This window comes from Phaseolus vulgaris, chromosome 5 (genome assembly GCF_000499845.2).
Source record: "Phaseolus vulgaris cultivar G19833 chromosome 5, P. vulgaris v2.0, whole genome shotgun sequence".
Lineage (NCBI taxonomy): Eukaryota > Viridiplantae > Streptophyta > Magnoliopsida > Fabales > Fabaceae > Phaseolus > Phaseolus vulgaris.
In genome coordinates this window covers 36,285,240-36,309,515 of record NC_023755.2, presented here as the reverse complement: position 1 = coordinate 36,309,515, position 24,276 = coordinate 36,285,240, and the positions used below count along the sequence as shown (strand labels likewise).

At 30.5% G+C, this 24,276-nt stretch overlaps 3 protein-coding genes across 3 annotated transcripts; 1 reads left to right on the top strand and 2 right to left on the bottom strand.

Moving 5' to 3' along the window:
- Positions 1–674: 674 nt before the first annotated feature.
- On the bottom strand, positions 675–8,400 carry LOC137834398 (histidine-containing phosphotransfer protein 1-like). The gene is made up of 6 exons (XM_068642454.1): positions 8,341–8,400; positions 7,324–7,454; positions 7,018–7,086; positions 2,105–2,176; positions 868–940; positions 675–743 (listed from the first exon to the last, which is right to left on the bottom strand). The coding sequence occupies exons 1-6, from the start codon at positions 8,398–8,400 to the stop codon at positions 675–677; spliced, it is 474 nt and encodes a 157-aa protein (XP_068498555.1).
- A 1,324-nt stretch (positions 8,401–9,724) lies between these two features.
- Positions 9,725–17,424, top strand: LOC137835646 (proteinaceous RNase P 2-like). The gene is made up of 6 exons (XM_068644244.1): positions 9,725–10,730; positions 11,027–11,128; positions 11,270–11,445; positions 12,080–12,200; positions 16,318–16,386; positions 16,811–17,424. Exons 1-6 carry the CDS (start codon positions 9,822–9,824, stop codon positions 17,018–17,020), a joined length of 1,587 nt encoding a protein of 528 aa, XP_068500345.1. The 5' UTR covers positions 9,725–9,821; the 3' UTR covers positions 17,021–17,424.
- Positions 17,425–18,735: 1,311 nt separating this feature from the next.
- Positions 18,736–22,186, bottom strand: LOC137835644 (fatty acyl-CoA reductase 3-like). The gene is made up of 10 exons (XM_068644242.1): positions 21,844–22,186; positions 21,612–21,715; positions 21,294–21,496; positions 20,918–21,018; positions 20,512–20,704; positions 20,104–20,265; positions 19,917–19,998; positions 19,483–19,749; positions 19,213–19,340; positions 18,736–19,107 (listed from the first exon to the last, which is right to left on the bottom strand). Exons 1-10 carry the CDS (start codon positions 21,920–21,922, stop codon positions 18,951–18,953), a joined length of 1,476 nt encoding a protein of 491 aa, XP_068500343.1. The 5' UTR covers positions 21,923–22,186; the 3' UTR covers positions 18,736–18,950.
- Between the last annotated feature and the right edge of the window lie 2,090 nt (positions 22,187–24,276).

Genomic DNA, 24,276 nt, shown 5'->3' with positions numbered 1-24,276 from the left:
ACATACACATTTTATTACCACTTTTACCTTTTCAACATAACCTATCCTATTCATTTTACTATTTATAAAAAATGCTTACATAAATAATAATTATCTTCAAATACCACATAATTAAATATTACAAAAGTTAAAAAAGAATACTTATTTACTATGTTATTTTTTTATAACTTCAATGTAAATTTAAATAATGATTTTAGTTTTAATAACCATTATAATATCTAGCTTTTAATTATATTTTTATTATAAAAAATGGATACTATGCGCCTATGTTTCACTAGTTAATATAAAAATAAATAAATAAAAAAAGATATCATCTCTTACTGTCAATTTTCTAATTTTACCATTTACTGAATTAAAACAATTTTATTATTTAATAAAATACATGCGTATACATCTCTTTAGTTAAAAAATAACCATATAACCTTTCATTTTTTTTTCTCATAAAACTATTTATTTTCTATATTTAAAAAAAAAATTAAATAGAAATACAAAAGCTTTTCTGCTAGTAAATAATATATTTTTTAATAAAGTTGCCTTCAAAAGTTGCAAAAGCACAAAATACAAACAAATATAAATGTACATGGTGTAATGTGATAATTGATTTTGGTTAAATTAAATAGCAACATATTTTTTAGAAACTGAATTTTTCTGAGAGTAAGAACATGATATAAACTCTATATTGGTGATTGAGAAGTAGAGGCTGGTGATTGAGACTTCTCAAGTCGTATAATCCTTTTCTCCATCTGTGAATTAAATAGAATAATCAAACATAACAAGAGTTTGAAAAATCCAATAAAAAAAACTAAACTATATTATTTTCATAACAATCATGTTTATGAGAGAAATGACAAAGGATACTACATATACCTGAACAAAGGAATTCAACTTGTTCTTGGTATTGCCAAACTCCTTTTTTAATAAGATTAAACCTCGAGAAAATCTGAACACCAAAGTTTATACACAAAAATTAGTATCAAACTTAACAATAAAACTGAATATTGTAACAAAGTTATATACTTTAAAAATCTAAGAATGATAAATAACACATAAAAATATAAATCAGATTATAATCTTAAACATAAATTAAAATACTGAACTCTCTTCTGCATGCATATGTTCAAACACTATATTATAGATTTAGAAGTTTTGTTTTATCAACAACTCAATCAATTATCATTAGCAATGAGGCTAGCCCTTTAACAAACAAGAAACCAAAAGATTAATCAGAAAAAAAAATGATTAATTGTATAATATTTATGTGTTATTAACCATAGATACTAAATAAATAACCTAAGTCATTTCAATAACTAATAAGAAAACTATGAATACAAAAGTTGTTGTGTTTCTTTCTATACCTCAATGATATATTTTGTAACTTGTTTTTCTTCATTACTATCCTACCAAAAACTAATCCATATCACTGTCTTTCTCTTTTTATATGCTCATTTTGTTGCAACATTGGTTTCTTCCAACACCATGAATACAAAAGTAGAAGTGGGTGTACTTCCTTCTATACCTCAATCTTATAATAATAAGTTTTATAACTTTTTTTTTTATACTCTCTACTAAAAATAAATTCATATTTTGTCTTTTTCTCCTATTCATACATCAAAAGACCGATCCCTACATATAGTTCCATCATTTCCTAAATTTTGATATCATCTTAGTAACTGAATTTATATATAACACAATCTCATAATCAGTTTGTAAAACAAAGTTCGCATCACACTTATAAACTATAACTTGACTTTATTCTTAATCATGTAAGATCTTAAAAAATAAAATAAGACATTATCTTGTGATTTCACATCCAGCATAAACTTACTTGTTGCATCACCTTCTCTCTTCAAAAATAGTCTCTCCAAACAAACATTGATTTCTTTCTTTCCAAATCTTTTATACACAAGGTGTTGCAATATTTACATAAAAGACGGTGACCCTATTAATATCCTATCATAAAACATGTGATATAAGATTGAACATGCAAACACCTATTCACATCCAAAGTCTTATTCAATCATTTCCAATAAAAATGTTTTAATAGATAAAAAGTGTATTGTATAAATGATTAAAATACAAAATAAAGAATGAGAAAAAAAAATACCTTTGTTGGTGGTTCTCATCACAAGCTTTGATGACATCATAACATGCAGCCTTCATAAGCTCTGCACCGATTCTGCAACATCAATCACAAATATAAATATAACTTTAAAATGACAAAAATAGGTAATATAAATGAGAAAATTTGAGGAGTGATATCATACATAGTTTAAAAACTCAAGTATTTGAGTGTTTGCTTAAAGGTAATGTGACATTTTATATGTATTGGCTTAAAACCATGAGTTAAGATCAACTTATTCTTTTTGGATTTTTTTTTTTACAATATCAAACTTGTTTTCTTTCTTATTAAAATTGAGAAATTATAAAAGTTTAACATATGGAATATTGTCTTCAATATTCAAAATAATCATTCATGCTTAATAACGTAAAACTATAACACACTTGTTAAATGAAAATGAATCATTCTTTAAATTTGTTTGCTTGTTAGTAATGTAAGGTCTAAAATTGAGTAATCAAATGGAAACAAATTTAACTGTAATATTAATGTGAACACTTGTGTATACATATGTATACTTGAACATAGAAATTAATTTCAAATGTTTTTTATGTTACCAAAACCAAAGGAGAAATTATGAAGGACTAGATGTATTTATAGATAATTAAATGCAACAATAAAATTTGTGTGAGCTTATAATAAATAAACTTAAAAATACAATATTTTGTTCAACTTTCATACCAAACTTGGTCTCGTCCTCATTAAGACTAAGCAATAGTGTGTGAAAGATTGATGTGTCTAAATAATGCATTATATAAATTTAATTTTTTGCCTATTAATAACCTCCGATCTAAAATTTGATTACTAAAGCGGAAAACTTCTAAACTATAATACTTATATGAAGACTTGTGTATAACACATGAATGTTTGAGCATGGAAAGTAACATCAAATGTCTTTTTATGTTATTGATTAACAATTGTAGTATATGAGACAACTTTCATGTAGAATGTGTTCTCTTCCTTGCTTAAATTAGCAATGTTATGTAAAAAAATAACTTTTTAGAGATTTTATTTTTAATACCCATAATATTTATCCTAACATGCATGGTAAAAAAAAACAATACATTTGTTAATAGTACGAAAATGGGAAGTAACATTGTGTATACTATATTGGTTATTATAAAACTGACATAAAAAAATAATGAAATGACATTTTTATAAATAAACACTAGCATATTACATTTGTTCTAATAGAAATTGATGGTTTATGTGTCCAACTTAAAACATTGATCTTATTAAACTAATGTAATATGTCTTGCATACTACATCAATTATAATACGAATCAATGTATTATATGGGCATTATAAGGGTACAAATAGGTGTGTTTTCACATTTTGCTATTTTTATCTTTGAGCATCATTTTCTTGCTTTCCATTTTATCTCACAATGTTGCTCTTGTATGAAATTTCTCATTACAACCTGTGAAACCATTTTTGTATACGAAAACCATCATGTAAAGCATTTTTCCACTCATAGTAACAACCCTATTCTCTCTTCTTCTTCACGATGTTGCCTCCTTCAATAATGTAAATCCAACACTCCTCACAAAAGTCTTCATCCAACGTTACCACCTTGTGTATCTCTCCTTCCATAATTTGTAATATACTAATAATTGCATTTAATATGTTTAATTTTTTTAGTTTGTGTAGCCAATAAATTCATAATTTCCTATGATAAATGGTTAAATTTTTCATGATTTGTATCTTATTTGGATACAAGTTTTTTGACTTGTCCATGATATTATTGTACGCGTTCAATTATGTATAAACTCTTAATTATAACACTTTTGATAAAATATCACATGTTAATTATAGTCCTATGATTCATATTTCGCTCATGTAGTCATTGTAAATGATTTATGCTTCATGAATGAATACATGAATGTTAATGACACTTTCTACTTTGGATCACAAAATCAATGTCAAATTGTCATTTGCTTATGTTTTTGTTGAACAATTGAAATGTAACATTGGTTATTTGGATAACTAGTGTTTTATGTGAGACTTTTTTTGCACGGATTGTAAATTGATGTAAAAATTCCACAGGTTTCTACATTGTTTGGATATGATAAGTTGTGCAATTGATATAGAATGTCCAAAATAATAATGTCAAAAGTTTATTTTCTACTAGTGTAATTAGTAAAAATGGTCCATATATCTAAATAATGCATGACATGTCTTATATTTTTTGCTTGGTTATAATCTAAGATCTAATATGTAAATAAATAATGAAGAAACTTTCAAACTCTAACATTGTATATATGCTTACTTTCTTAAATATAAAAATTAACAAAAAATGTTTTTGTATGTTGTCAACACAAAAGGGAAATATACAGTGATTAAACCTAATTAACAATAAAGAAATTTTAAATTGGAGCATTCATGTTCAACTTTCATACCAAACTTGTTTTCTTTATTATTAAAATTAAGTTATATTGTATAAAAGTTTGACTTTTGGAAGATTTTTTTCTTGAAAACTCATAATAGTCATTCTAGCATCCATGATACAAAAAATACATTATAGTTGTTAAATAATATTTTTTAAAACAATATAGTTGTTAAAGAAAAAATACAATATACATTTTTTTTTCTTTATAGTGATTTAGATTAAAAATTTGAGTGAGTTTGGAAAACTTTCAAACTGTGATGTTTATACAAAGACCTGTGTATCCTCATGAATACTCGAACACAGGAATTAAGGTCAATATTTTTTTATGTTATTTGTACCAAAGAGAAAGTTATGGATGATCAAATATAATTATTAATAACTAAATGCAATAATATAATTTATATGTCATTATAACAAATAAATTGAAATTTGTAGCATCTCATACCAACTTTTATGTAGAATTCATTCTCCTCCTTACTTAAAATTAAGCAATGTTATATAAAAGTTTAACTTTTTTTTTAGGAGAGTGTCTTTAATACTCAAAATACTCATTATAATATTTATAGTAAAAGAACAACAATACACTTATTGATAGTGTGAAAATGAAAGATGACAATGCATATATTGCATTGGTTATTGTGAAACTATCATAAAAAACAATGCAAAGATGTTTTTATAAATAAGGCATCACATACTACATTGATTCTAACAAGATTCGATATATCATTTCACATACTACATTAGTTTCTACTATAACCATCAATTATAATAAGAATCAATGTAGTATGTGGGCATTATCAGGATACAAATAGATGTGTCTCTTGACACTATGTTATTTTTGTCTCGGAGCATCATTTTTATCTTTTTTGTTTGTTTTCATAATATGCTCTCGTATGAAATACCTAATTGCAACACATCACATCCATGTGAAGTCGTCTTTGCATGCAAAATCCACCACGCAAAGACGTCTCACCATTCATAACAACAACCTTGTGTTTCCCTTCCTTTTTGTGATGTTTCCTCATTTAATCACGTGAAGGCAACACTCCATGCAAAAGCCACCACTCGACATCGTCACCTTGTGTCTCCCTCCTTTCGCAATCTACTAATAATCACATTTAGTATATTTAACTTTTTGGTTCGCAGTAGCCAATAAATTCATACTTCCTTATATAAATGATTAAATTTTGCTCGGTTTGTGTCTTGTTTGGATTAAAGTCTTTCACCATGTTCGTGGTCTTATTATGCGCATTCAATTATGTATCAAATCTTAATTCCAATGTTCCTAATAAAATTTAACATGTGAATTATAGTCCTATGAGTTGTATATGGCTTATGTAGTCAATTTAAATTGTTCATGCTTTAGTAATTAATGTTTATGACACTTTTCACATCGATTGTATCACGAAATCGATGTGAAAGTATCATTTTGCTTCTATTTTTTGTCAACAAGTTATCAACTAATAACATAAGTTTGTTGTGTAACTTGTGTTATATATGAAATGTTTTGCACCTCTTATCAATTGATGTGGAAACTCCACAATTTTCTATGTCGATTGGTTATATATGATGTGTACAACTGATATAAAATATTCAAAATAATAATACAAAAAATATCTTCCTACTAATATACTATTTCGTGAAAATGGTTCATATATCTAAATAATGTATTATGTATCTTAAAGTTTTGTTTGGTAATAATCTAAGGTCTAATATTAAATAGATAAACTAAAAGACTTTTAAACTCTAAATTTTTTATAAATTGTTTACATACACTTGCATGTTTAAATATGGAAATTAAGATAAAATGCATTGATATGTTGTCACTACTAAAATATGATGACTAAGTGTGATTTTGAATAAGTAAAAGAAGCAATAAATTATGTGTGGCTTATAATGAATAAATTAAAAATTGCAATACTTTAAATCAATCATCACAGGTTACCTAAGAAAAGACAGGATTAATGCTTCAACTAAATCAAGTAACTATATTAACAAGAAAATAATATAATGTTTCCCTTAGCATAATTTCACTTAATATTCTAAAATTTGTTTTCAAATATTAAAATATTTTTTACGTCTTTGCTTAACAACATTAGTTTTCTTGTCAATATTTTGTTTTCACAACCAAAGTAAAAAAATAACAACAAAAGTATCAAAATGCACAAGTCTAAGTAATCATTCATGTTTAAAATCCAACATTGTAATAGATAAACATAGCAAGCTACCTTGTGCTTTTGTCCTCTATTTCACTAATCAAACCAAGTAACTATATTAACAAGAAAATGATATAATGTTTCCCTTAGCATAATTTCACTTGATATTCTAAAAATTGTTTTCAACTATTCAAACATTTTTTACGTCCTTACTTAACAACATTATTTTTCTTGTCGATATTTTATTTTCACAACCAAAGTAAAAAACAACAACAAAGGTATCAAAATGCACAAAGTCTTAAGTAATCATTCATGTTTAAAATCCAACATTGTAATAGATAAACATTGCAAGCTACCTTGTGCTTTTGTCCTCTATTTCACGAGCAAGAGATGTCAACTTACGTAAGTCGCTTTTTTCATTCTCTCTGCAAATGTAAAAAAAAAAAGACAAATATTTAATAGAGTGATGATATGTTGACAACCATGCACCAAATTACAATTGGAAAAAGAAACACCTTTTTGCTAAAATGGAATAATTTTGAAATTGTATTTGTTAAATCACACTTGTAAACTTATGCATTTAAATTTTTGCAATTATCAAAGTAACATTTTTCTATTTATTATGAACATAAAGTAAATTATAAATGGACTTATAACATTACACATGACGAAAAAGCTCAAACAAGATCCTTTCAACATCTGCCAGATATGTTTCTATCAACTGCACAACATGATTTGGCTCCCCAATGCGTTTCAAAGCCATGATCACGTTAAATTGATCGTTCACCACCCCCTGCATGCAATAATAATATAAAACATCTCAACAACAGTTTTTCAAAATAGTACTCTCAACTAAATATTACATTCATGTAAAGTTAGGATATACTTAGGTTAACTTATGTAGAAGACTTTTATAGGAGAAAATTTTATTTAAAAACTCTCATATAAAAAATCTTCCGAATAATATAAAATGGGAGAAAATTAATATTATGGACAAATAAACAAAGAATAAATGAATTGAGAAAAATAAAAAACTAATTAAGGTTTAGTGGTTTGGTAGAGAAGAAATATGCAAGAAATAAAGTAAAGTATTTAAAAAATGTATAACTCGATTGAAAATAAAGAATACAAATGTAAGCAATAGTATAATAATTAATAAAGATTATTTTTCCTTTTTTCTCTCTCTCTACCAAACACAAAACATTTCTCCCTTTTCATTTTTTCCTCTCTAATGTACCAAACAAACTCCAAAATAATAGTTTTTCTGAGATTTGTATAAAAGTAATCAATTACTAAATGTTTATGTATCCAAAAACCACTATAGGTGGAATAAAACTTATGTGAGTAGAACTTCTAGTCTATCCAAACATGTTTTTGTTTTGTAAAAAGATTTGTTAAATCTCTAGAATTTTTGTACTGTATATTATTTTTTTTTCAAAGAAAAAACAATTTGAGATGATTCAAAGGAAAAAATAATCAAACACAATTTGAATCTTTAAGATAATAAAATAAATTGTAAATGACTCGATCTGCAAGATCCAAGTTATCCTAACACAAGAAAATAAATAAATGAATAAATAAAGCAAAATTTTTAAGAGATTGAGAATCCTAGAAAAAATCACCAATAAATAGTTAAATGCATGTGAAAACTAAATTAATTTGGAATAGAATTTTCTTGCCTCATCAAACAAGGATTTGGTGTATCCTTGCAAAAGTCCTCTGAGAATTCGTAGAGACATTTTTTTTCTTCTTTTTCTTTTAGAAGAAGCTGAAAGTATCTCCTTTGGGGAAGAAGCAAATGAGTAAGAAAAATTGATACATTAGATGAAATATGCTTTTTTATTTTTATTTTTTTTATTTCAGAACCCAAATGCATATAGAAAAAAAAAACGTTGTGAAATAAATGAGTTAAATGAGTACAGATAGAAATTAAGAGCAGTTACCTTAAACTCAGCATGGAAATATGTAAAAATGTTGCAGGTTGTAAGGGACAGTTTCTTTTCTTTGTATTTCTCAGAATGTATTTAGTGAAGGAATTGTTAATTTATTTATGGAAAATGAATGAAGTTTTTTTATTAAAATATTGGAAAAATATTAAATACTAACCAAAAGAGATTTTAAAATTACCAAAAACAACATTTATAATCATTAAAATAGTTTTTGGTCAATGCATTTCATTAAATTTTGAAAAAAATATTAAATTATAACATAGAAATGTATTCAATTTATTTAAGAATATCATCTAGAGTCTTTTAAAAATATACCTAATATGTTGAATGCTAAATGTATTAATTTAATGAAATAGTTAGTCTCACAAGTATACATTTATTGAATAAATAACAATGGAGGCTTAGACACGTCTCTTAAATGGTGTCTTCGTGTCAGACACATGTTTAAACATGACACTTGTACAACACTTATAGAACACGTATCGGTGAAATGTACAATTCAAAAAATATTTGTTAGATTTATAATAATTCTAGCACGGTTTTACACAATTTTAAAAAGTAAAAATACATTAATTTTTTAAAAACTCAAATTTATTGTATAAATTTTTATTATGACTATAAAAATAAGGAACAAAACCTTTTGAACTAATCATGAGAAACATCTTTCTGCTATAAAAGAAGAAACTAAAACATACTTGTGGATTGTGGACATAAATTTTTATTATCAATTTATATAATTCATAATTATATAATATATAGATCCATATACCCGTATATTATATTTTAGAGATTATATGTATCCGTATCGTATCCGTGTCTATGCTACATACACAAACATATGATTTAGTTGATTAAAAAGACTTAAAAGATACAAAATAATTACATTACAATTTTAAATATACGTATATAGATAATATTTCACAGTAAAGAAGTTAAATACGAATATAATTTAATATAACATTGTAAAGGAGTTAAATTGTAATTTTTAAGCTTCTCATTTTCACATTTCAATAAATATTCCAAGAAATTAAAAAAAAATCGAAATCACCTCCAAAAATGGGCCGCAGACAAGCCCATGGGTTAAGGGCCCAATCGTGAGTAACTGTCATATCGTTGGAACGAACGAACCCAAGAAAAAACCGCCATCTAGGGTTTTAAACTAAACCCTGCAACTGCTATTCCTCAGACCAACTTCTCAGTGTTGCGCTTCAATGGAGAATCCAAAGAAGAAGAGGAAAACCAGTCAAAATCCCGAGGCAAAGTTCCAATTCGAGCTAAACTCATGTTCCAAGGCCAAGGACCTACGTGGCGCAATATCCCTCTATGACGACGCCGTATTGAACAACACGCGCCTCAATCAACACCACTTCAATGCCCTCCTCTACCTCTGCTCCAATTCCGTCGCCGACCAATCGCTCAAATCCACCGCACTCGATTACGGTTTCCGCGCCTTCCGCCACATGTCCGCTCTGGGTGTCGTTCCCAACGAAGCCTCCGTCACCGCCGTCGCGCGCCTCGCGGCGGCCAAGGGCGACGCCGATTATGCCTTCGAGTTGGTGAAGGGCATAGGTCAGTACAACAACGCTTCCCCGAGGCTGCGAACCTATGATCCCGCGTTGTTCTGTTTCTGTGAAATGCTCGACGCGGATAAGGCCTACGAGGTGGAGGAGCACATGAATGGCGTGGGGGTGAGTTTGGAGGAGGCGGAACTAGCCGCGCTTTTGAAGGTGAGTGCGCGGAGTGGTAGAGCGGACAAGGTGTATGAGTATTTGCATAAGCTCAGGAGCTGCGTGAGGTGTGTTAGTGAGTCCACGGCGGGGGTTATTGAGGAGTGGTTTCGTGGTGCCAAGGCCTCGGAGGTTGGTGAGGTGGAATTTGACGTGGGGCGGGTCAAAGAGGGGGTTTTGCGGAATGGGGGAGGGTGGCATGGTCAGGGATGGGTTGGAAAAGGGGATTGGGTTGTTAACAGAACGAGTGTTGGTGCTACTGGACATTGTTGTTGTTGTGGGGAGCAATTGGTTTGTGTTGATATTGATGATGCGGAGACGGAGAAGTTTGCTGGGTCTGTAGCTGGCTTGGCCATGGAACGAGAGGTCAAGGCCAATTTTAGTGAATTTCAGGTGTTGTTGATCTCCCCATTCATTACAATGCAGCACAATTTTAAATGAGATAAATGATGATATATTATTGTTGAGTTTAATTTCGGTGGTACGTATGAATCAATCAGGAATCTTTATAGGTATGACTTTTAAGGTAGTTATTGTTAAAGTCTACAAACTTAATATGCATGACAATTTGTGATTGGATTACTACATTAAAAGAACCATTTACAATATTGATGCATACATGATTTACTCTTGATATTGTTACTTAGTTATAATAGCTTGGTTTTGATACTTCTCGTTGATCCTTACAGGCCTGGCTTGAAAAACATGACTCTTATGAAGCTATAGTGGATGGAGCAAATGTTGGGCTCTACCAACAAAATTTTGCTGATGGTGGATTTAGCATTTCTCAGGTTGTATGCCTAAGTTATAGAGTTCCTTTAACTTTACTTTCTGAACAAGTTGTGTAAGTTTTTTTCGCTCTTGCATGATAATTTCACTTGATTGCTTTAGCAGCTAATTGTGTTTGTATTGTTGATTTTGTAATAGTGCAGCTTGATGATGTTGTGAAAGAACTGTACAATCGGAGTGGGAAGAAATGGCCGCTCATTGTGATGCACAACAAGCGTCTAAGAGGGCTGATGGAAAATCCTTCCAGTAGGAAACTAGTGGAGGAGTGGATGAAAAATGGTGCACTGTATACAACTCCAAATGGATCCAATGATGATTGGTAAATTTCCAAATAAATGTCTTAAGCATTGCATTTGTTTTCACTTTTAATCTTAAGACAATAATATTGTTTCTTGGTCTATTTGACTGTTTCTTTAACTTACATTCAGAAATGATTATTTATTATTTGGTCTTAAAAAGTTTCTCTTGGGCCCTTATTCTTATTTTTTTCAACTGTCCTTACATTTTTTTTTGGCATTCAGTTTTGTGTGTATACATTTATTTTTATGTTGGTCTAAGACTCTAAATTACAGCATGCATCAGTTTTAGAACTTGAATTTATCATGTCATCTATGCAATACCTATAATTTTGTTTGTGGCTTAATTCACATTCGGTTTGCCATATACGAGACCTTTCTGCATTAGACAGCTGAAGCTCTTGGACAGAGACTTGAATAGCCGAGAAGGTCTGAACGAAAGCCAATTTTTTAAGGACTAAAATGTAAATGGTGGTAACCTTTTGAGGTTCAAATTTTTAATAGTTAATCTAGTCAAAATTATTTGTTGTGTTATTCATGAATATGTTATAATTTTTTTTTTTTCTGTTGGCACTGATTCATATGTATTTTTAAAATTTAGTTTGAATCTGTTAAATTTAATCACTGATTACTTACATATTAATCTGTTGGGTTCAGGTATTGGCTCTTTGCTGCAGTAAAGCTTAGGTGCTTGCTTGTGACAAATGATGAAATGCGAGATCACATATTTGAACTTATAGGAAGCAACTTTTTTAACCAGTGGAAAGAAAGACATCAGGTAAGTTATTTATTTTTCTGGCTTTGCTTACTTTAGCAATATGAATGACTTGTTACCGGTTCACAATTTGATATGGGTCTTCTATGGGAATTTTTCCCCTATAAATTAAGTTTTCAAATTTTATTATATCTAAGTCATGTTTGGTCACTTTTCTGAAATTGATACTTAAGACTGAAAATATGATAAAAAGAGCTTAAGAGATTGATTGTCTCTCAGTTGATCTTCGTTATTTACAAAAGAAAATTACATTAGGAACACCAAAAGGTACAAGACTGAATTCAAACTAGGGTATAAAAATTGTATGTACCAATCTTGCAACAAATAAATTCAATGAGGTTTCCTTAAGGATTTTGTTAACACGTTTGCAAGTTAATCGTTGGATCCAACAAACTTAGTACAAATTTCGTTAGATAGTAACATTTCTCGAATAGAATAACACTTAAGTTTTATGTGTTTAGTACTCTCATGGAATATTGGATTGGAAGCAATGTGGAGAACAACTTGGTTATCACATTACATCTTTGTTTGTTGGATCTCACAAAATTTTAGTTCTTCAAGAAGTTGTGTTTCACCCATACAAGTTCACAAGTGAGAGACGTCATTCCCTATATTCAGTCTTAGCACTAGATCGGGCAACCATGTTTTGTTTCTTGCTCTTCCATGAAATAATGTTTCCTTCAATGAGAATACAATACCCTGTAGTGGAATGTCTATCCATAGGAGAACTTGTCCAATTAGCGTCACAATACCTAGAAATTTGGGTATTCCTTTTATCTTTGTACAATAGACCTTGCTCTGGAGCCTTTTTGAGGTATCTTAAGATGAATATGATAGCATTGTGTTCACAACATCTTCAAGAACTAAAATACATGGATTTTGCATAAACTGACTAATAACACCCACTGCAAAAGATAAATCAGGTCTTGTAATAGTGAGATAAATAAGTTTCCCAACAAATCTTCCATATCTCTCTAGGCTAGAGAGGTTCCATTTGGTCTATCATTAACTTTTGATTTGGATCCATAGGGCTATCTATTGGTCTATAGTCAATCATGTCTATTTCTTCTAGATATCTAAAGCATATTTCCTTTGAGAAACTACAATGCCTAGAGAGTATTTGAGACTTCCAAGGTCTTTGGTTTGAAAGTGATTACATAAGTGTTCCTTTAGTTGCGATATTTTAGTAGCATAATTTCTTGTAATAAATATGTCATCAATATACACAATTAGGTAAACACATTTTCTAGGAAAGGCATGACAATAAAAAATTGAATGATCTGCCTCGTTGTGTTTCATTCCAAATGTTTGAAAAATGTGATTGAATTTTCCAAACCAAGCACAGGGAGATTGCTCGACACCATAGAGAGACCAATGTAACTTACAAACTAAACCAAACTCTCCCGGAGCAACAAAATCAGGAGGTTGCTCCATGTAAATCTCCTCTTCTAGATCAACGTGAATGAAAACATTTTTTATGTCTAATTGATGGAGAGACCAATGACGAGTATCTGCCATGGAAAAGAAGAGACATTCAAGGCCATAGATCTTAGTAAATCCAATTGCCACCAATTTAGCTTTAAGGCGATAAATTTCACCATTTGGCCCAACTTCAATGGTGTAAATCCAACGAGAACCAACAACTTTTTGTCTAGGTGGAAAAGGAACTAAGTCCTATGTACCATTACGTTCGAGAGCCTACATTTCATCAATCATGGCTTGTCGCCATCTAGGATGATCAAGTGCCTCTATCACACTTTTATGAATGGTAAAATGAGGAGATAATAGAACAAAGGACAAAGGATTATAGCTTAGAAAATTGTAAATAGGGTGAGGAAGAATAGAGTTTCTTCATAAAGGTGACACTTATGTAATATCTTTTAATGTCACGTGAATAACATCGATACCCTTTTTGAAGACAAGAATAACCTAAAAAGACACATTTGATAGCTCGGGTTGTAAGTGTATCCAAACCTGGAGACACATCATGTACAAAACACACAACCAAAGATTCGATGAGAAATGTGAAATAGAGGTTCATTCATAAACACAACGGAATATAGAACTTTATTATCCATAGAAGAAGAGGGCATTCTAAGATAACAAGTAGCAAGAATGGTATCACCCCAGTGTTTGGACAGATACATTGGCACCAAGCAGCAAGGTATGAATAGTTTCAACTAAGTGTCTATTCTTTTTTTCTGCTTTACCATTTTGTGAGTTGTATGAGAACACATGGATGCCATGTGAGTTTAAAAGAGTGAAAAATCAGAAGAAAAATATTCTTTGACATCATCACTCCTCAAGATCTTGATCACTTGGCTAAATTGGTTTTTGGTTTCATTAAGGAAAAACAAAAAGATATTCAAAAGTTTAGACCGATCTTTCAGTAAGTAAACCCAAGTACAACGATAATATTCTCAATTTGGACCCCAAATATCAGAATGAATTATAGAAAAGACAAAATTGCGTATTGATTAAGTTCTTTTTGGAAAAGAAGATTGAATGTGTTTTTGAGAATCATCATTTTTAATTTGATAAATGTGGATGACCCAAGAGATCATGTAGAAGCTTAGCAGATGGGGGATGCCAAACAAGACATTGATGGTCTAGTACCTAGATAGTAGGGTTTCCTAGATTCATGTCCTTCACCAATCAATTGACATGTACTATGTTCTTGTATAACAAACGAATTTTGCATCAAACGTTATAAAACAACTTAAAGATTTAGTTAATTGGCTTAAGGAAATTAGGTTGAAGGGACAATTAGGGAGAAAAAGAACATGCCTTAGGTTCAAAGATGGGAAAGGGAGATTTGACCAACTCCTTGAGAAGTAACATTTGATCCATTGGCTAAAGTAACAACATGAGAAATTTTTTTTAGGAGGAGAAATGGAAGAAAATAAGGAAGCATTGCCAGAAATGTGATCGAAAACACTCATCAAGTATGGACTTTGACATTCCAAGGTTTGAGAGATGCAAATTGTTGACAAACTAGTGAAAGACTGTGCTTGGCTGCTGAAATTCAAACAGAGATATTATTGATATTCTTTATTAGAAAAATGTGGTTCAACCTTATTAGATTGAAAGAGGTTTGCTGTCTTGCAATGAAAGCCATGAAGAAGAAACATTTATTTTGAGAGTGTGGCCAATTCTCTTACAAAAGTAACATTGTGGATACAAAAGGAAGGTATATTGAAGGTTGAATTCACCAACAAATATAATTACAACAATATGCACTTCACAGCCAATACAATTGTAAAAGACGACAAACAATGGTGGAGGAAGAGTATGAGAGAGAGGAAAGAGGAGAGAGGGGCCTCTCAACCAAAATCGAAACTGGAGAAACAAGGGTTGAAACAAGGACATTGAGTTCACGAGCCTTGTGAAGAAGATGCAGAGTTGTTTTGGAAGCGAATGGAGATGACGTGTGTGGCAGCGCGTAGCCCAAAACCAAGGGACGTGACCAGGTGGGTTGGACGTTAGACAATGAGATGTATCAAATTTGGTGGTCGTTGGAGGAAAAGGTGGCTTGCGATGGTGGACGGTGGATGGTAGTGGAAATGAGATGAACTAGACTACATGTTTGATATAACAAAACAATGACCAAGGGATGATGAGTTTAGGGTTTAACAGAGGATGATGGTGGACGGCAGTGGACAACCTCAAAACTAGCAGAGCGTTCCGATACTAACTTAATATTGAAAATATGATAAAAAGAGCTTAAGAGATTGATGATCATCAAAAACACCAAAAGGAACAAAAATTTAATGCTAACTAGTAAACAACTCATATTGTAGTTTTCCAAGACAACTACTTACAACCTATATATATCTAACATTAGTCAGGAGATTTTTCATTTGGATATTATGATTTTGTGTTCATTATATTTTATTGTACCCGTTTTATGTGGGATTGGGTATTTTCCAAGAAGGGTGTGTAGTTTTTGAGAAAAAAAGGTTATGCATAATTTTTAATTGTTTGTTATTCCTTTTAGGACATTTTTCTATGTTTTGACGTAAGAGTAGTTGTATAGTCCAAAATGTGATATGTAGGTTGTTCAAGATTTATTTGGCTTACCCTTGTTTTTTGTTAAAGTTAACTTGTTTTCTGTCTACAGGTTCACTACACTTTTATTAAAGGAAACCTAAAACTTCAGATGCCTCCATCATATTCATTGGTTATCCAGGTAATGATTGGAGTGGCCACTCTACTGTTCCTGCTGGGATGTGCTTGTATTCTGTTCTGTGTGACAACTTATGACAAATGTCAAATGACAAATCCCATAGGAATTTCAAGATGTCTGAGCACGATTTTTAACTCCTTTTTTATGAAGTGCTTGTTTTTACCTCTTAATTAGTTTCATATTACAAGAATAGCGTAGAAACTGGTGAAGTTGTATGGAAATTTAATAATTGTTATTAGTGAAACCAAACAAATTGTATAAGAGCATTGGAATTATTCACGTGGGGCATCTAAGCTGAGCTTGCAAACATAAGAATCCTAAATACTTCAGCATCCAAAATTTTGTATACCATGCCTCGGCAAATTCAGAACTTCTTTGTTTCTGGACTACTGTTTCTAAATACTGTTCTTGAAATGTTGTGTTTCAGGAATCGGAAAAAGGTTATTGGCATGTACCTCTAGCACCAGGCACTAGCGGCGAGTGTTCGAGATGTTGGCTCTGCATTACCCGGCCAAGTGGTCATGATGCTGTCGCTACTATTTCTAATGGTATAAGTACCAACTTGGATTCCCAAGTTGATGAAAACAGTGCCACTTCCATCAGTGGTAAAACAAAGGAGAGGTTTCCACCTTCATGATAAATCTTTCCATGGGCTTGCCCTTTGTTTGGCCTGTCCTTTTAACTGCTTTGGGGATAATGGTGGCAAGATAAACGGCTGCAAATTGTCTCGTGGTTATTGAGCTTCTGCAAATGATTTTATTATGCTAATGAAAAAGGTATAATTTCAACCCTCCACCAGTGGAATCTCAATCCATTATTTACTGTTTAATCTCATTGTTGTAATTATCTAAGGTTGTGGGGGGTTTGAGTCATGGTTCCAGAGAGTTGGTTAGCTAATGGCTGATACACCTGCTGCTGGACCATACTCAATGAAATGAGAAATCATCTAGTCCAAATATGAAGTTAGTTACTTTGTTCAAGAACTAAATGTTCAACAATTTTACTTATTTTTTTAATATTAAACGATGCTTACTAACTTAACTAGTATCAATTAATTTTCTTTTACTATTATTTGGCATTTTGCCAAAGTAAATATAAAGCAGATTACTTCATTTGGTAGCAAAAATCATGGATTAGGGAAGTGACTATTTCAGGACCTCCTAATGTGGTACGTGTTTTTATGGAACAATGATAGTAAGATCATATAATCTAAGGGTTTTTTTCCCATCTAGCAGAAATGTCCCAGAAAATGATAACATTATATTTATATATACATTTAAATTTTTGAATAATATTGCTAGTTATGTTTTCAACATTGAAAAAAATAAATGAAAATTTAAAATTAATATTAAAAACGTAAATGTTTTTAAGATAAAAAGGTGTTGTTTGTCTAAGGTTGGTGAATAAGGCATATGTTGAATTTAAAATTGTGTCTTTTTACCATGTTGGTTAATATTATTTGCATTTTCAGTATATATTTTGAAATTTCAATAACGGAAACATAACTGTTAGTATTACTTTAAAAATTTAAAGTATTGACTTAATTATTTAATTTAATTTAATTTGTAACCTAAATTTTCAATTTTAATATTGAATCTTTTTGTCACAATTAAGTAACTTAAAATATTAATTATTTTTAACTCACAATATTTTATTATAAATTCATGTTTTTCAGAAATACTATAGAACTTTAAAAAAATCATCTTATTGCCAATAACATCAAACCAATTTTAATAAAATTGTTAAGCTAATTTAATATACTATTGAAAATGGGTAGCACAAATTATCCATATATTATATAATTAACCTAATACATATATTTAAATTGTGAAAATATTTAACAGGTTATAAAATATTACCAATTTTCTTTAATATATCCATTAATTTTAATAAAATTACTAAGTTAATTTAATATATTATTACTTTCCATGTATATATTATTTTATATCTTATATAAATAACTTAAATAAATTTATTTAATAATAAATTGATTTGTAAAATATTAGCTTTTGCAATTAATTTGAAGATTTTTCCTTCATTTTCTGTGTTTTTTTAGAAAAGGTAAAACACTCAGAATTTGGTTTTAATACTTCGTCGATTCCGAACATTTGTAATGTATTTTCTGGGTTTACGTTTTAAATGTGTTCTATGTCTGGAATTGTTGCCACTTTCAAAGATCTCTGTTTTGTTCACTCTTCATTTAATAGTTTTATTTACGATGACAGTTTGCATTATAAACTTAATCATCAAAATTCTTATAATAAATTAAAGAGTTCCTTTTGATAAAGCTTGCTAGAAATTGCTACAAATTTCTCTATTTAAAAATTTTAGTGGCTTAATCAGTACCTGGTGTTGAAGGAAATTTTGGTACATCGTTGTTGTTATTATTCTTTTACTACAGAAAAGGGAAACACAGAAACCAGCATATTTGATCCCCTTGATAAACCCATCTCCTTTTCTAATCCACTCACAACACTTCTAAACTCGCCAGCACTAATTTGAATGCAACAAATTCAAGCTTCACATGATAAACTCTAAAATGGGCACTGCAACCACGTATTTACGCATCACTTGAAAGCATACTTTATGATTCCAGGAAAATGGATATTCATGAAATAGTCTTCCCAATCAATCACTTTAGGGTCAAAGTAAAACAATTCCGTCTCCACTCCACCTCCTTCTCTTGCCTTTGATAATAACTTTTCTGTATTCATATCATCAAATCTGTGTACAAAACATGCATTCTCACGAGTTAATCATATATACCAATTACTATCAAACAAGTTTTTCATTATCCTATGCATTGTGTGCTGCTAATAATTAACTTACACCCCATTGAAGAACAAGTAAGACTTGTAAAGGTCAACCAATCGCATGATACTGTGGATCTTCCTATTCAAGTCCAGACACGTTTCCTGAAAATAATGGCACGAAGCTGCATTCACCAGCTCTAGTCCCTATCAAATGCAAACAATATTTATCAGATTCTTCTTTTGCTAAGCTCAAGTAAATTCACATGATGTGGTTACTTGTGAGAAGCGATTGTATGAAAATCACAAGGTACGTGAATTATAGAAATTAAGGATTTGAAGTAATAACCTTCAAGGGAAGCTGATAACGAATGTACATATATTTATGGAAGCCAGCAATGCTGCTCATTATGGTAATTTTTCCAACCTTCACGGCTGTTCCATCCTTGTTTATCCAAGGTTTTTTCATGAAATATCTTTCCCCGTACTCTCGAATATTAAGGTACCTAACTGGATTTGCAACAGAAGAACCCACATGATATATGATATCACTAGGTTGATTTGCATGAGCCACCATGCTCACTATGATTGCATTCACCACCATGTCTGCTGGTATCTGTTTCATGGGTTATTTGAACAAAACATTTGTCACGTACAACATTTTTTCACTAAAAACAGTGATTCCAAACTCATCAAAATTAGTATATTAACTTTTTTGAAAAGAACTAGAGGAAAGGTTTCACAAAACCAATCAAAGAAGAAAGGGTTTGGTTACTGACTTACCAAGTCAAAAACAGCCTTAATATCACCAAGGAAGCAAGTTATCTTTCCTCTACCATAAGCAACAACCAAGCTGTCTATGGTTCTGTCAAAAACTCCCCATTAGTAAGAAAATTTTGGTTACTATGAAGTGTTTCCATTTCTTGATACCACTTCCATATATATGTATGAGATTTGATTATATATTTACCTTAAACCTTCTATCCAACCAGGGAAAGGTTCTCTGTAAGTACTAGTAACGATTGTGGGACGTACAATTACTACATTCATGTTTCCCTTTGTAGTTCCTACAATCATTTCTCCCATTGCCTTTGTAAAGACGTACGTGTTTGGCCATCCATACATCCTTGCTCTGATAGTTATTCATGAAACAACCATCATGGTAATTGTAAAAAAAAGAAAATGTTACATGATATGCAGAAGAAATTATAGATAAACTTATGGAGGTTATTTAAATGGGTGAATCAACAGTAAAAACATACCTTTCACATCTCAATAAATTAATATTTTAGTGTTAAAGAAACATATTCCTATTTAAATTGTTCAACAAAAAGAAGGTTGGTGTCATTAAAGTGGAAGCAGTAGAATTGGAACAAACCTTTTAGTTCCCAAGTCCTTCATGGCCAATTCAATATCATGTTCTGTGGCTCCCTCCTCTCTCAGCTCATTCAATTTCTCATCTACCATCTTCTTTTCCATATCAATGTCTAGTCCAGTTGCTCCATTCAGTGACACACCAAACTGATGTGGATCCTCTAGTACGAGTCCTCCTTTTTCTCCACATACATAAGCTGCAACATATGACAACAAAGAAATTCTTGGGAATTTTCCATGGACAGTGGTTTTAAAGAATGATTTTTGTATATTTCATAAGCATTAGTTTCATGATGAGTGAAAGATATAGTACAAACTGCAACAGCTTGGAAGATTGAAGGCAAGATTTGATTCGCTATCATTCAGATATAAAGTCTGCATCATCATGGGCATGATGCAGACATACTAACCTGTTGATACGTGGACAAGCACCTTCAGCTTTACACATTTTTTGGCAAAGCTCATCACATGCTTAACTCCTAATGTATTTATACCCAATGCAACATCGTATCTGAATATTTGATGAGAAGAGAAAAAATATTTATAAAATTTCATCAACCACAGAGATTAACTATGATTTACACATATACTCGTATTTTAAAATTAGAGTTTAATTTGAAAAAAAGCTTTATACTAATAATAATCTATCAGAAAATTCGATAGATATGGTTTTTAAAATGATTGCAACAGTTAAAAACTTTATCATACGTGCACCAATTGTTTACTATAAAAACTCAAAATATATATACTGTTTATTCCAAAAAATTGTATCACCTTGAACATTACCTTTCATCGAACTTAGTTGATGCAGCTACATTAACTATAACGTCTGTTTGGTTGCAAATTTCTTCCCACAGAATGGAGTTCTTCAAATTCAAGTCCTCATGAGAAATGTCTCCAGGTACCACAGTGAGCTTTTCTGAGACAAAGGAATTGAATCTTGTACCCAGTTTTTCCTTCAGCAATCTAAACAAGTCCTTCCCTAAGATCTACAAGGAATCATCAATAGGGTGTGGCACTTGAGAGTTGCAAGACATTTAAATACATTGGAGAGCTTATGGTATAAGTTAAAGAAAGTTATAATTAATATATTTGTACATTCACCTCGTTTTCTAAGCGTTGAGTAGCGGATGCAGTATCTTTAACTCTCAAAAGCAGATAAAGTTTCTTCACATTTGGTTGAACCCTCAATATTTTTTCCACAAAAACTACATAATCATGCAAGGAAACACACAGACATATAGCTTAGTATCAGTATCAGTATTAGTATCAGTAGAAGAAGCATAATAAGCAAGCTTAGAAGGAGTAACAGAAAGAGACAGAGATTGAGAGAGACTTTTTGCAAGAAAACCGGTGGCACCAGTGACTAAAATGGTCTTATCCTGAAGGAAGTGAATTATGCTTCCCAATTCCATTGGAGATGAATTATGAGAGAGAGAGAGAGAGAGAGAGATTTGAAAGCTTGATCAAACAGTTAGACACAACACAAACACAATGCTGTTGTCTAATGTAATGTCCCAAAATGGCCATATCATGCATCTATATATATAGTACACATTACATAAAAGGAAAGACATGTTACAAATGTAATGCAATAACTTGTCATGTCACAATAAGCATTAATTGTTGGAAACACTGAAATGTGAATATGAAGCTTTTCAACCTCCCTCACAGTTTTCAACATGTCAATCTGAAAATGCGTACATTAACTCTATTTTAATTGTATTAATTAATGCGTATTTTCTGCAACACTGTTCTTGACTTCTCGATGGGTCTTGCATCATGAAGCTCAACTGTTGTGGATTTCAAGGGGCATCTGGGAATATACAGAAAATAGCATGACAGCGATAGATAACGCCATAAAAACAATGTATATCTACTTTGATCTTTAGAAATAAATATCAAAGTTAATATAAATATGTTCTATCTTGCAGTGTGGGATAGGCTTGCAGGTCTTACAAAGGTTAAATGAAAGACACTATTTTCCTAGTGAATGATTCAGAGTTTTAGTTCTCCACGTCGTTGTGGATGGTATATTATAGTAGAACAGTCACTCTTTCGAAGGATAAGATTTCATATCTTACGCATATCTTCAATGTTAACTGATTTTTTTTAGTATAATTTGAATTTGGCGGAATGTGATATAGATTTTTAGAAAAATTACTCTTATTTATAAAATGTTTTTTTACTTGTTATTTATTGTCAATTGTTTTTTAATATGGTTAATCATCTGGTCAATCGTTGATAATGTCGAACTTCTACCGATACAAATTGAAACATCTCTTAAATACAATAATTTATTTAATTCATTATTTATAGATAAGAAAAATATCATCTCTTTAAATATATTAAAGTGAAAAATATCTTAATATCTTAAAATGATGTGAAATTTACGTCTGAATACATTCTAGTTTAACTTGTAATCTCATCCAAATTGAGAACTTTACCTACTATCCATCATACTAACATCATCACTCTAATCAAATCGAAAGGATGCAAAAGTGTGGTCCTTAATTCAACTTTTGTTTTAAACAAGGTTTATATCAGACCTATAGGCACAAGCACACGTTAAGAAAATATTAGTAATATGTTACGTATAATTTTTACCATAATTTCATTCAGAAAAAAACAACAGAATAACATGACGATAACTACTACCATTATCACCAATGTTCTAATGGTCAATTACTTCTTCAACTACGAAAAATGTTGAACAAGCTTCGTGAATTCTTTGTCTTGTCTTATGGAGTTGTCTCCCTCTGAAAAAGTTTTGTTTTACTTCCTACTCCTGTTTAAAAGATATTTTTATGGTCAAATATAGAGGATATATACCTACTCATTATTTTAAACTTCATATTCATACTCAAGAAACTTGTTACACCAATTGCATCTTTGGCATGGCTAATAGCAAAGAGATCTTCTTTCTCCTTAGATTATACCATAAATTTATATTTTAATAAAAATAAGATTCATGGTTAAAGATTCTAAGTCAACTCAAAATAAGGTTATATAAGTAAATACAAATCTTATTTCAATTTTATTTTATAAAATTAGGTTAAATTTAAATATTTTTTAAGATGGTATTTGAAAGAATGTGTTGAAGATCTTAATAAATTTGTTTGAAGTAAAATCTCGAATATAAACAAATAAAGTTATCTCCAAATCCTATCAACATTATCACTGCAAGAAAATTATTAAATAGAAATCAATTTTAGAGACAAAAAAATAATTAGTTGTTATAGTGACTAAATTAAGACCATTTTAGAGACTACAAGTTTTTTTTGGTTGCTAAATTAGTTCTATTATTGTTGAATGGTTTCTAAATTGATATCTAATTAGCTACCAAGATTTTTGTTAATAAATTTAGAATCTAAATAATTGGTAGTTAAAACAATGGTAGCTAATTAGATACTAATTTAGAAACCATTTAACCATAATAAAAGTTAGTTTAGAAACCAAAAATTTTTTTAGTGTCTAAAATGGTCTCTAATTTAGTCATTTTAGCAACTAGTTATTTTTTGTCTCTAAATTTAGTTTCTATTTCATGATTCCCCATAAAAAATAACATGCGTAAAATGTGGATGTCCTTTTACTTGCTCTAAGAAGTGAAATTTAGATGACATTTAGAGTGATGCCAAACTCAAAACGCAAAAGCTTTCAACACAATAAAAAAGGTCAAACCAAACAAATTATTTAGTTGCCGGCTTTGACAAACGTAGTTTTTTCACGTTTTAAAACCACTTTCCGATTGATTGGTCTCGTTCACCAA